At 37.7% G+C, this 13,961-nt stretch overlaps 1 protein-coding gene across 1 annotated transcript in view; it reads left to right on the forward strand.

Annotated features, from left to right (window-relative positions):
* Positions 1 to 2,265: 2,265 nt before the first annotated feature.
* Positions 2,266 to 13,961, forward strand: part of LOC129272946 (uncharacterized) — a 12,026-nt gene continuing 330 nt past the window's right edge. Inside the window, exon 1 of the mRNA XM_064107709.1 lies at positions 2,266 to 13,961. This exon is cut by the window's right edge and continues 330 nt beyond it. Coding sequence (XP_063963779.1) covers positions 3,058 to 3,975 — 918 coding nt within the window. The 5' untranslated portion in view covers positions 2,266 to 3,057 and the 3' untranslated portion in view covers positions 3,976 to 13,961.

A 13,961-nucleotide genomic window follows, 5' to 3' on the forward strand; every position in this document is an offset into this window, starting at 1 on the left:
TCCCTCGCGTTTACATAGTTACATGATGTGAGCCGTTGATCAAAAGGATCATATCGAAACATAAGTCAACGATGGATATAATGAAACAGCAAACAGAAACCATTATCTTTCAATCATATGGGTTTGCAAAAGCCTGCAACATGTAAAAGTTAATGGCAGTCAGTAGAGGTCGTTGATCAAACTGATTATCCTATCGCTTCAATGACACTATATTTCGATTAATCAAGGGCTACAACGATCGTAACCCACATCGTAATACACCTTGTGGAAATACATCCAGTTTTCAAATTTTCAAATAATTCTAATCTCAAACTCACCCTAGAGTATTGTCATATTACAATGATACGAGAGATGTGATTATGATTGATAAATGAGGGATATAAAGTTCATGTGACCCTCATCAGGGGCGTCGATCTATTTTTCAGATTGGGGTAGCAAAATCATGAATCAACTTTCCAAAGGCGCTCGATCACACAAAACAAACAGACTCAAACACACACACACACACATATGCCTATATGTATATATATATATAGATTATATATATATATATATATATATATATATATATATATATATATATATAAATATATATATATATATGTATACATATATACACACACACACACACACACACCCACACACACATCTCACCAACAAATTAAATTTAAAAAAATTAAAAAATAATAGATGCGAGCGCGAAGCGTGAGCTGAAAATTTTGATATTTTGATCTTAAAAAAAAGAGTTTAATTGACGTTTTTAATAATGAACAAGAAATATATCCAACAAAAGATTATGGCAAATCGAAGTGGGAGTTCTTTTGAGGTATAGAACTGAAAACGGGACATTCTATTCACCTATCCAATCATGAAAAATATGGGTTTTTGCTACAGAAATGATGCGAGCGCGAAGCGCGAGCTGAAATTTTTTTATCTGAAAATCTGAAAACCGGACATTTTGAGCACGATTTTAGATGAAGAACGAGTTGTGTATCTCAATCTCGCTTGCTGATTTCTGTGTAACATTACAATCTTATTTTATTTTTTGCACATGCGGAATTATTGGGGGGGGGGGGGCAAAACGATATGTTTGCCCCTCCAATATTTTCATTGGTGGGGCGGTTGCCCCCCCCCCTGCCCCCCATGATCGACGCCTCTGACCCTCATACTCTCCGATCTTTGAGCGTTATTAAAGTGTTTTCGTTTCTCTTGATAAATCTGTCGATTGCCACACTCTTGATGTAAATAGTATTAGTCATAACATTTTTCAAAATTCAAATTTCTAGATTGTCTATAGAACATGATAGAATGTGATCGTGATTAACTGTCTTGTTTAATCGCTCCTATAACTAGTTCTTTTAATGGCAGTATTTCTTTTATCCAGCTAGATATTGGGTGACGAAATATAATTTACGATAATTAATTGCCATGTGCATAATGATCAGGTTGACTTAGAATATGACACTATTGATTGCTTAATGATAAACAAAGGAAAGCATAAAAGTTCTTTGGGGTCTTTAAACTCTATACAAATCTTTTAAAATGAAAAGGATTCATGAACAGCTTGTATCTTTTTATTTACACGTCACTTATTCTATCAAAATAATTCATCAATGTATTATGGAAATGTTTAACAATATCGCTTTCTTTGATTGAGGTCTTTAATGCTCCCAAATATCAAACTTTGCAGTAAGGAGTAAAATAGGGAGGGGTTTAATCCTTCGTATGGTATAAGTTTCCCATCCATGCGATATAATACAACTCCTTTTCCATCATAAAATAGGGAGGGGTTTAATCCTTCGTATGGTATAAGTTTCCCATCCATGCGATATAATACAACTCCTTTCCCATCATAAAATAGGGAGGGGTTTAATCCTTCGTATGGTATAAGTTTCCCGTCCATGCGATATAATACAACTCCTTTCCCATCATAAAATAGGGAGGGGTTTAATCCTTCGTATGGTATAAGTTTCCCATCCATGCGATATAATACAACTCCTTTCCCATCATAAAATAGGGAGGGGTTTAATCCTTCGTATGGTATAAGTTTCCCATCAATGCGGTATAATACAACGCCTTTCCCATCACCCCCCCCCCCCGCCTTCGGCTGAGCGATGGATGATGCAGCAGACAAATACATAGATCGCATACCAGCTTCGACCACGTCACCCTGTATCCAGCGCTGCTCCCACAGCGTGTAGTATGGGGCGAGGACCAAGGAATGCACGTCAACGGACCCGCCGTGTGGAATACTGTAATTTTGTGCAGACGACATAAGGGATGCACTCTTTCACTTCATACACCATCTCGTGAACAAGATTCTTTGCGATTGCTGGTGTAAGTCATTTAACTTAGTGGGCGGCAGTGGCCAGTGCGCCCAAGGAGTTCACGTCTCTTTATACTTTTACAAAAAATCGAGCGGACGTTATTTCTCGAGATAAACATTTCTAGTGTAATCGTTCCGGTTGCACTTGAGCTCAAGCATTCCTCTCAAGTCTGAGTGGTGTTTGCTTGTAAACTTTGGATTGTATTGACCGACATTGCTTCCTGATAATTTTAGTGCCGCCATGATTGAGCAAATTAGCTCCGAGTCTTGCGATAGCTGACGAATGCTAAGGCGATAGCTGACCAAAATAGGCCAGACAACTCGTCGCGGTGTCGCCTTCAACACCTGTGAAATTGGAAGTGGACGTGTTAAGTCTGGATTTGCATATTTGCTGGAGGCAAGAATACTTGGAAGTTTCTAGAACGTTCCTGTGGTTACTCAGAAGAGGGCATATAACTTTGGAATGTTCAGTTGAGGATTAGACTACCCCGGAGTTTGGAAAGTTTTTCGTGGACGAGCGTGCAGTGACTTCATATCTACGTCTGATATGAGTATTTGTTTATTTTCTTCATTCCGTCTTTGTGTAAAGAGCAGACGATACCCGACCGCGCAGATACGTGACATTGACAGATATAGGCACGTAAAAACCTACTCGAATCCAACCACACATTAGACGCGTCTGTTTCTGTTTATTCCTTGTCTCTACATTGGCAATAAGATAAAGTCCGACCATGAATATCGAAATAAGAATCCCATTTTCGCACCCCAGGGTGGAATATAGCGTCAATTCTGGACAAAGTGGGTCAGTGACTCCTACTGTGATAACTAGTGGTCCTCCGCAGTTCGGCCAGCCTACAGTAGAGGTGCATAAAGTGCAGCAGCAACAACAAAGTGGAAATATACAGGGAATGCCAACCATTACTGTTTTGTCTCCAAATGCCGAACCTACAGTCATTAAGCCAAACCAAACACCACCCCAGTACCTCCAGCAACACTCTCAACCCGAAACCAGCACATACGTCACGACAAGTCAATCTGGGGGACCAGGTGGACAATCTAGCGTCAAGACCACTACGACAACCAGGAAAACAACCGAACGACGTGTCTACGAAGACCCAATGTCACCAGGATCATCTCTCTATTCGTCCGAGCCCCCTTCGCCTTCTCCGACCCTCTACCAAGGGTATTACGTAACACCTGTTTCCCTGACGAGCCAGTCATCGGGGCCACCAAAAGGCCTTGGTGAGCGTCAGACAAGTAAGATCGAGTACGACAGTCAACGGTTCCAGGTGACTCTTGATGTCAGTTCATACCGACCAGAGGACATTGAAGTCAAGATCAAGGAGAACAAATTGACTGTTCGTGCTGAACATCGGGAAGGAACACCAGAGGGTGGTTTCGTACAAAGAGAATATTACCGTCAGTACACCCTGCCTGATGACATCGACCTGAGGTTAGTCAAAAGCTACTTGTCTGAGAAAGGCATCCTGACCCTGGAGGCTCCCAAGCTCCAGTTAGCCCAGTCCAATGAGAGGACCATCCCCATCCAAGTCAGGCCACATGTAGAGGGTTCGAGCGGCAAAGGAACACCGACTGGACCCATCGTAGAAGAATTCACGAGCGATGCAGAGTCCCTGAGGAAATCGTAAGCAGCTCTTAATATTGATTGATGGACATCTTGTATTCTACTAAAGGCACCTTTGGTATTCTATATAAAAAGGTGAAGTTTAATATTTGAGTGTGTGAGACCCATATTCAAATCATTTATTTATATCATGCTGTGATGTATTTCATCATGTTTACCATGGTAGTTATGAATCGATATCTTATAACCATGACGATTTTTTTTTCACTCATCAGATATTGCGATAAATAGCTGAGTCCAGGTTCGAGTGAATCCTTTTACCATTTGGTGTTTTTTTAGTATGATAACATCTTCATACGAGGTAAAGTTTTGTTAAGCTTGGCAGGAGAAAGAAAAAAAAAGAGGAAGATGGATTGTCGAAGTGACAGGGTCCAATGATTATTTTTCAAGATGGAAATAAAAAATGACAACTCTGAAGGTTTGAATGAGGTGCTTCTTGATTACCCTACGTATCTAAATAGTGTGTTAAAGTGGTAAAATTACTCTCGTAGAGCTGTAAGTACTGAAAAGTCTAATGAAATAATTATATCAAGGTTTAATAATGAATGGTCAATATTGAGCATCAACCAAAATATGTTTTGTTGAATTACAATTACGTTTTATAATTATTATTGTTGTTGGTGCACGTGATGCTGATATAATACTCTGGATAGTTTGAACTAGTAACTAAGTTTGTGCACTGCCAATTAAAGCTCATCAAGACAAAATCAGGGCTTTCGAATGAAATAAGTAGAATCAATTACACCAACTGATCTTTAATTGGCAACCTAGGACTTTCTTACTGTTTGTGACCGATTATTCTGCGTCGAAAGCATACCATAATGCTCCGTTGAAAACATACTGTAATTTTGAACTTTGACATTATGAATGTTGGAGGAGCATATACACAGGATTGTTTTCAACATTGCTGAATGTATGTTCTGGGTTCTTATAAACCTTGTGAAGAATATGATTTAAAGTCAAGGATATATTGAAATATGGTGTTCAAAGATTCGCCACTGTATTGGTGAAATGCATTAGACCCTTCTATTTTTAATGTTTTGGGCTATGGCGTATACAAATGATATTTAAAATGATTAAGTGCTATTAAAAAGGAGTAGATGGTCATGTCATTTGACGTTCGTAAAAGGTGATTGTTCAATCGATCAAAACAGCTATCAATGGTCTAAAATTAGCCCCATGCATATATCTGTACATCTTTGTGTATAAACAAGTAATTACATCAATTGGGATATACAGCCAACGGTCTTTGCCATCAGAATGAATCATAGATGATTATCAATAATCATCACTCACTTTGATGGCCGAGTTGAATAGTTAATGTCGGCGCCCTCGTTTAAAGAAAAAGTTAAACAACACCTCCACAGGGAATGGTATATTTTGAAATCCACTTTCTTGCATCCCATGGTCGGTATACTCGCTTGCTATGGTACTTGATTCCTCTTCGGTGAAGACCTTTCGAGGCCGTTCGAAATCGAACTAATGTTTATCCAGTTCGACGGAATATTCCAGATGTACATTGTTGGAGTAGCTTCCGAAACTGTTTCAACAAGAATGTAATCTTTTACTTTCATCAGATAGTAGCAGGAGTGAGACTATATAGCCTGCAGTGAATGGTGTGTTTCTAATGTCTTGAGTATGGGATATAATCTCATCTGAGCTTAGTCCCAGGGCTAGCAAACATTGTTGGCATTCAGAGTAACATGTCAAGGGTCTTTAGGCTAAAAGGTGAGGGTCTGAATTTTATGCGTTGTAAAAACAAACGGCTTGGCTCTACTGAAAGGAACGGTGAGCTGATGGTATATAGCATTGTGAAGTTTGTTCTATGATACTAAACTATAGCCAAGTTTCAATACATAATGACAGCAATGTGATCTCCCATGGTCAATATACGTACGATACTTTTATCAACTAAATGGAAAACGGGCAAAGTTCTACTCTTGGGTATATCTTGAGTATGTTTTTATATATAAAAAGACTTTAGGAATAGCAATATACATGTGTGTCTTGTTACGATTTGAAGTTCTGTCCATTGGCCGCTTGTTGCATTCACTATTAATTCACGATTTCTGGATCACCATTTAACGTTATTCATTCATACTGTGATGATTACATTGCAATCAGGTAGTGTGCATGTAGAAATATGGTTGGAAGCCTGCTATGGGCCTGAAGAGACAGTGGCAAGGGGTTGAGGTGACAATGCTGGTGTTTTGATTGTAGTGACGTCATCATCAGTAACCCAATTCTTAACAGGGCAGTGTCCGTCCCCATACAGCTGTGATCAACTTCCGCCATCCCAGCGTGCACCGCGCCACATGGTAAGACAAATATAAAAATCGTCTGAATGCACGACCTTGGGCGTTTAATTGAAACTTGGACGTCACGTTCTCGAGACATTCAGATCCGAACATCACGTGACTTGAACATTGAGGCCCGGATGTGGAAATGGGTCGTTACTTAGGCAACGATGATTAAATTCTTATTTGGTCATTATTTTATTTATGAAGTGTGTCGTGAATCTCCTTTAAATGGATTTGTATATCTCGCAAATTAAGGTCTTGAGAACAAAAGCGATTTGGACGCCAGGACGAATGTAATTTCTTGTTCTAACATTACCGAGTGACAAATTAAACCAAATAAGAGAATATGTGATGAGCATTCAAACAATTAACATATTGCTCTTTTCTTTAGGGCATTGTCATCATATCTGGTATAATACTTCATATCATTGATAATAGAAAATTGATTGAATTAAATGTGGATGTGTTTTAGGCATTGTAGTTCAGGCATGATGTTGGATGTAAGCCTTGAACAGGGCAGTGCGGTCTGACGGCGAAGTCAGATGACTAAATGATCATGGCGGGGTCTGATGAACGAGAAATAAATAGCGTGACCAAAGCCAGTCACATTTAACAGCTTATCATAAACAAGATCAGACAAGTGACAATTAACATTATTGATATGGCTTGTGATGGGGGTATTCATTTGATTTATTATATGTCAAAACCTGGTAAAACTGACCAGGAGTCCATGTAACAGAATATTTCCACGAGGAAGCATTGATTGGAATATTTGATTGTTTCTTGTTAGCAGGGAGATTATAACTTACTTTAGACTATTTTTTTTATCAAAGACATTTCACTTTGATTGATATAAGAGCTCAAGATTTTTTGTGGTGTTTGCTTCCTTCCATTTGGCATACATTTGTCACCATGGTTTTCCGTCATTTTAATGCGATATGTTACAAAATAAGCGGGTGACGGATCGGTTGCAGCCTGTGTGGAATACTCTTTCCAATGTCACTGGCTTTTTTGGTTGACGAGACGAATGATTTAGAACAGATGTGCAAATGTGAATCAAGAGGAACGTTTGCGTTACAATGGATCAGTTTTCATAAAACAAACAGTGATTTTGTTTCACTGACTTATGTTATAAGCTACCACAAGTCCTTGCATCTGATTGGCTGAGAACGAATTAGTCAGTGAAAATCACTGACAAAACTATTCATGTAACGCTCCTGAGGGACACAACATGTCAAACGAAGTATGACGAGACGAGGATGAACGCGAGGTCATTCCTTTTTTTTTTCTTATCTTTCATTGTAGAGAGATCAAAACAAATATCTCACAGAATCCCCGCCTGACGAAAAGTGATCATGATAAATTGTCGTCTGATAGATGTTGTGATTCTGCTTCGCTTATCAAGAAGTAAATGGGAAGGAGGAGAAGAGTAACATCACCCAGCCAAAACTATTTTGGTTGATAAGGTCTGCATACACCATTGTGGTCTGCGTCTCATATTTAATTTAGAAATCACTATTTCATGATACAATATATTGCCCAAAACTATTTTTCAAGATTTTTAGTTTTTTATAGAAAGATATCAGTAGATCATCTACCTTAGATGTGAATGCATTCTTTACAAAGAATGCATTTATGGTCACTCACTAATACTACAAAGTACTGAAAACTTTTTAATATTGCATTTTAAGACAAATAGGGTCAATGAAAGTTGAATACGTCCCGCATCCACACTATGTTAATCAAATTAGTAACCATGGTAACTGGTTAGAAAAGATTCCATAGTGAATTATCGAGGTCGAGAATAGAATGGAACGAGTTTTCGGCAGCATACTGGGATGAAATTCAAACGGAGTTCTGATCTGTTCAGACTTCTTTCATGTATTTTATCAATAGTATGTTGGAGACTTGATTCTTTATTGCTGTAATGACAATTAGCTGATTTAAGAAAGGATGCAGAGATCACTTTCTCTTTTCTTTTACCATTTTCGATCCAAATTAGCACTATTGTTTTTCACCCGTTAGATTCAAAATCTACCTTCAATTGGTGTTTATCGTACTAGAAGGTCAATTATTTCATTTAATTGACTTATCCACTGAGGTTTAAATCCAAAGGTTCGATTTCCTCTATGCTAATGTCAAAGAGTAATAACTGGTAGTTCCGCTATATGGTAGTTTAAAAGGGTCAATCATTTTCTCATTAACATGACTTGGGCAAAACTTGTATAATGTAACTTCACATGCACTAATCTATGTGATTGGGACAGACGCCCATTCCTAGAGCATTTATCAGTTAACAGTGTGCCGTTTCCTCTATCATCAATGTTTACCAGCATACAAACGTCTTGTTGGCGGATAATGTGATGTTATTCTAACATTTTTAGCAGTGATGTCCGACTGATCTCATTCTTTGTGACCTATGAGCCATCGAATCCCGACCAATTAGTCACAGTAAGCGGATATGCACTGCTGAATGTTTAACAATGAATCATGAAGATGAATTCGTTCTCTCCATCGGGTACAGCAGTGTATCACGATGGACGACGAAATGTTACGATAACAGAGGACCAGTCAGTCTAATGTCATATGGAATCACGTGTGGTTCTGTCCAACCGGTTTCGTATAGGCTGTGAGTAGAGCATTGCAATGTTTCACCCACAAATTATTGATAAAAATGTTGTAAACCAACACTTCGACGTTGCAAAGACCTTTTGCCAATTTAGTCTGGAATGTTCAGTAATGATTTGTACAGGGCATGGAGTATTTAGGGGAAACATTTTGACCAAATTCTCGTCGTATCTGAGGAAAATCTGTGAGACAATTTCTCAAAAGTTAGTGAAGTTGTGGTACGAGTATTTAAATGTACTATACACATCTCCGTGTCTCTTGAGCACTGTGAAAGGCCTCTAGCCGTTTCCAATTATTCCCTGAAGTTAGATTGATGATATAAAGATATAGAAGAAGCGACCATGACACCAACGGGAAAGGTCGAGGTTACTCCTGGCTGTTGATGGGTTTTCCAGACAGTAATTCGTAGGTAGACCATCTACTACAGATTTAGCATCAGTTGTCATTGCCCATTTTCCATTACACCGTAAAATATGTCTCCTCTGTTGTGTAAATGACGAGATTGTCTATTTGTTTGGTTAGTTAATTGTTCTATAGCTGGTTGCTCGAGTACCCAAATCCGGTGGGAGTGATGAAAGGGTATTGTACTCGATCTTGATTTCTTACCCCTGTCTCCGACTGTTGAGATTCTGCAAAGACCGTGGAGTTATAATGTACACCATCGGTGTTTAGCGCAGACCTCACTACACCTTGCACCATCTTACACCAATAATAGGTGTCAAATCAATAATAATAATAATAGAACAGTTTTTGTATAGCGCATTACACCTTACAAAATGTCTCAATGCGCGTTATGAAAAAGAAGAAAATATGAGGGAAAGCTGCTGGTAATGCTTTGATAATACTATCTTCAGTTACATAAAATCAACACACAGCACAGAGAAGTTATATAACACCTTTAATTGCTATTTAGTCATCCCTGGTGCTATCCAGGATTAACACCAATCTGAATATCCTTAAATGAATGGTTCTCTTTATCACCATTCAAAATGCTTCTGTAAGTGCCCTTTTGAGTAGACCTACGAATGTAGGATTTAGAAGATATAGGTTGTACCCATTATGAAAGACGAATCTTTAGTTGCCTGAACGGTTGCATCTTTTCGGGTGCATGATATTCTGAAATGTGCTATAGCACATAATGTATCAATTCGTTCAACCTCTTGGATCAATGTGTCCGTATAGTAGTATATAGACCCGTTTTTTATAATTATTATTTTCCTCCTTTATTGCTGGTTTTCTGACCATGGTCTATATTTTTCATGTGACGTCTTTCTTGCGACGTGTCGCGTGCAATAAACGCGGATGCCTCGTCCGTCAAAGTAATGAAAAACATATCGTGAAAGTGTCATTAGGGATGCACAAATTGTATCCTTGAGATGCTATTGTAGTCAGGTTTGAGCACTCAAGGAGACAAATGAGGTAGTATCATGGTATGAGACGTGCTTATCAGGACATAGGAAGGTGAAATCAGGTGATTGGTGTTATAGGGATTTCATGAGACGAAGGCTTTCAAACACTATTTACACCTTCAAGGATAAATGGTGACAAATAACCGCATCAAAGTGAGCCATGTCGGAGACAGAAGATGGAAATAGGAGAGTGATGAGACGATGGAGAGAGGGGGAGTAAGAAGGGATCGAAGAGTAAATTAAGGAATGGTCCTTCATGGTTAAAGAGACTTATACAGCTGTGGTATGAGACGGGACATTTCGGTAAAATTCACAGAATTGCATGGATTTCCTTGTTCGCATTTATTTTCCACATAACTAATTTATAGGCCTAATTGTGATGATGACCGATAAAATATAGCAAGAACTTTTAATAAGGATACGTCTGAAAAGTTTCACGAAACTACGGGACGGGGACGACTAAAATTGAAACGGAAAAGAAGAAAACATCTCATCGCTTTTCACGCATTTTCGAAAATTTTATCTGTCATCTATCGACAATTAGAAGCATTGTGGTATTTTATACAGGGTTTGGTTATATCCGAAGTTTTACTTTATCTGTAGTGATTCGCAGTCAATAGTTTAAGAGGCTAAGGTTCTGTACTTTCCTTAGATCGTCCCAACTTGACTCATTGTTTATTTCCTATGTCATGGTGTTTATGAGAGTGTACGTGATCCATGATTATGACAGTTCGGTGACACTACCAATGTCATATACATAACGTATTTTGGGCGTCGCAAAAATAAACGTAGTTACGGTACGGATCATGTAAAATGGTTGATGGCTGTAATATGATGTGATCAGCTTGATGACGAAGGTTCTTTTTCTAAATTTAAGTTGTTGATCGGATAAAGGGTTAATTTTTATGGCAATTTGTGCCAACTATTACAGTAGAATGAATTAGATTTTTTTTTTTAAATATGCGCACCATGGACGATGTTTGTGAAGTTACATAATTTCTAAGAAAATAAAAAAAACATTTCCATTAGGCTAATATATTTAGTTGGATTACACTTGCACCCCGATCTCTCATCATCGCTGTCTGAGTGAGAAGGGGTCGTTGCCATGATCACGTATGGTTATACACTGCAAAAACACCGGTGTTGATTTAACACCAGCCCGGTATCTATATCGGTCCACACCAGAGAAGCGTTGAAACAACACCAGTTAAGATTCACACTGATATTGGTTTAACACCAATTGGTGTTGCTTAAATGCCAAATTTGTGTTAGCCTGACGCCAAAACTTGTGTTTTTTTCAACACCTCTCTGGTGTGGACCGATATAGATACCAGGCTGGTGTTAAATTAACACCAGTGTTTTGCAGTGTAATTACTCTGTCAATTTGAGGGATGACATGGCTCAATCAAAATCAAGGTTATCATGTTAGTTAACGAATAATGACAAGTTTTTCTACAAACAGGACAGACATAATTATATAGCCCCTTATACTTTACCTATACCTTAACTTGCCTTATCTTATTTTGTTCAGTCATCAGTTGATGGAAGGAGGGGGGGGGGTAAGAACTCCAGTTCACTCCTGTGTCACCCCCTATTCTATACACCACTCCTTAATTACTGCACCTGTTTTATATTGTGAATGAAACCCCATCAAGCCACAGGCTCGTAGAACGCTCCTAAGATATACGAGTGCCAAATGTCACTTAATCTATTTTTACTTACCTATCATTTAATCAAAGTCTATTCAATCATGTCGTCTGTGTTAAAATGTTATAATGAATAAAAAAAAACAGAAGTGTTTAAACCCTTCAAGCAAAGTAATATCAGCCCTGTTTTGTTGATTTTTTTAATGTGTGTGTTTTGTATACCACAGACAATCCTATTCGGTTTCCTTCCCTTTTCACTATGTGTTGAGTATGGTTATATACGTGATATAGATGCTTCTTAACTTGGATTATAATCAATTTCATATGTTTCTACGGTATATGAACAACATTTGTAAGCCTATCAAATATGAGTCTCGATGATCGGCCTTTACCATCCAGTTTTCGATGTAAAGAGTAGATGGTCCGCCTACTCAGACTCGGATAAAAGCTGCGTGGTCTTACAGTAAACGACAGGTTTATATTGGTAATCAAGTCACTTAGAACGCAAATGCCACGACAGGCGTGTAAAGGGGCTTTCATAATTGCTCGTGCGATCTTTGGCGATCATTTGGTCCCAATCATGTTGCGATCATTTGGTCACAATATATGTTGCACAGAATCGCAACGGTTGTAAGCAGTCGTACCACCAATTGTGAAAGGGGCTTTAGTGCATGTCGTCGCTCGCAAACTTTTGAAAGGTTCTATTTTATACCTGAGTTAGTTAGAAAAGAGTGGATGTTTATTCATAGTGTATGATTCGAAAAAAAAATATGACTGTGCCTTATTTATATATAGAAATAATGAAAACGGCCGTGTTTGGCGAGGATGCATGATTAATAACAAGACCTTGCAACCAAAGTGATTGGTCAGAACGTTACATTATTCCGTTTTTGCTGCAAAATAGTGTATTATAATCGGGTGCTCACCATGTACAAAGTTATCTTTTGTATAAATATCGTGTATATAAATAGATAAATGATAACTTAAAATTATGATTGTAAGATATCGTATTTGTTATTGAAATGACATTAATAGAACTGGCCTATGCTGGAATACATCTTGTACATGGGAAACCGAGATATAAGCATGTTTATTGAAGATAATTACAATATAACAATACGATGTAGAATATATTTGTACAATTTCTATTGTTATCACGGTTATGTACGCTCATCAGTGTATTATCTTGTCATGTGTGTGTGCCATATTTTAATTGATTGCCGTGATTGATGTGTGATGATGTTGATAAAATATTGGCCAATTTTAAACATGTGCAGTGAACGACTGAAAATCACACATACTATATAAGATAATGTAAACGTGACACAAAAAAGAACTTGCGATAATAAAAAAAAACGCATTTTGAAGAATGAAAACTATGCCTGTGTTTACATGTATATTTTGTAAATTTTTCTCATCCATTAGAATAAATTTCCCATTACCTTAACCACGATCCAAGAAAATAATGTACAAACTATGTGTAAATAGCTGTAAATTTATACAGATAAAAAGTTAATTAGGTATTCAAATAATTTCATTTGTAAATGTTTGTTTGAAATAGAGGGATTGTTGTTTCTCTTATATTCACTTATAAACAATATAAAATGTTTTCACCATTTGAAACTTGTACACTTAAGTTTACTCAATGTTGGGGAAATAATGGACATGTCTGTCTCTTGTGTGAAAATAACACAAAAATGCTGTGTAAATTTGACGCAATAATGAATATTTACCCATTAAACATATATTATGGTTCAAACGATCGTGCATGTACAGTTTTTGTAACTTTCATTCTCAATCTTTAGAGTGAAGGGTGTCTCCAAGATTGAATCATATTTTGTTCCGTTTGATATATACCTTGCACCGCTCCTGATTATGACAAGTATTATCGTATCATCAAATATTATTATGATCATTACATAATGAGCCCACCTCTTAAACTCTCACCTCCAAAAGACACTATATATTAATCATTATACTCGGCTATTTAGTTTATCAAAATGAAGA

Source organism: Lytechinus pictus, chromosome 12 (assembly GCF_037042905.1).
Source record: "Lytechinus pictus isolate F3 Inbred chromosome 12, Lp3.0, whole genome shotgun sequence".
In the NCBI taxonomy this organism is placed as follows: Eukaryota; Metazoa; Echinodermata; class Echinoidea; order Temnopleuroida; family Toxopneustidae; genus Lytechinus; species Lytechinus pictus.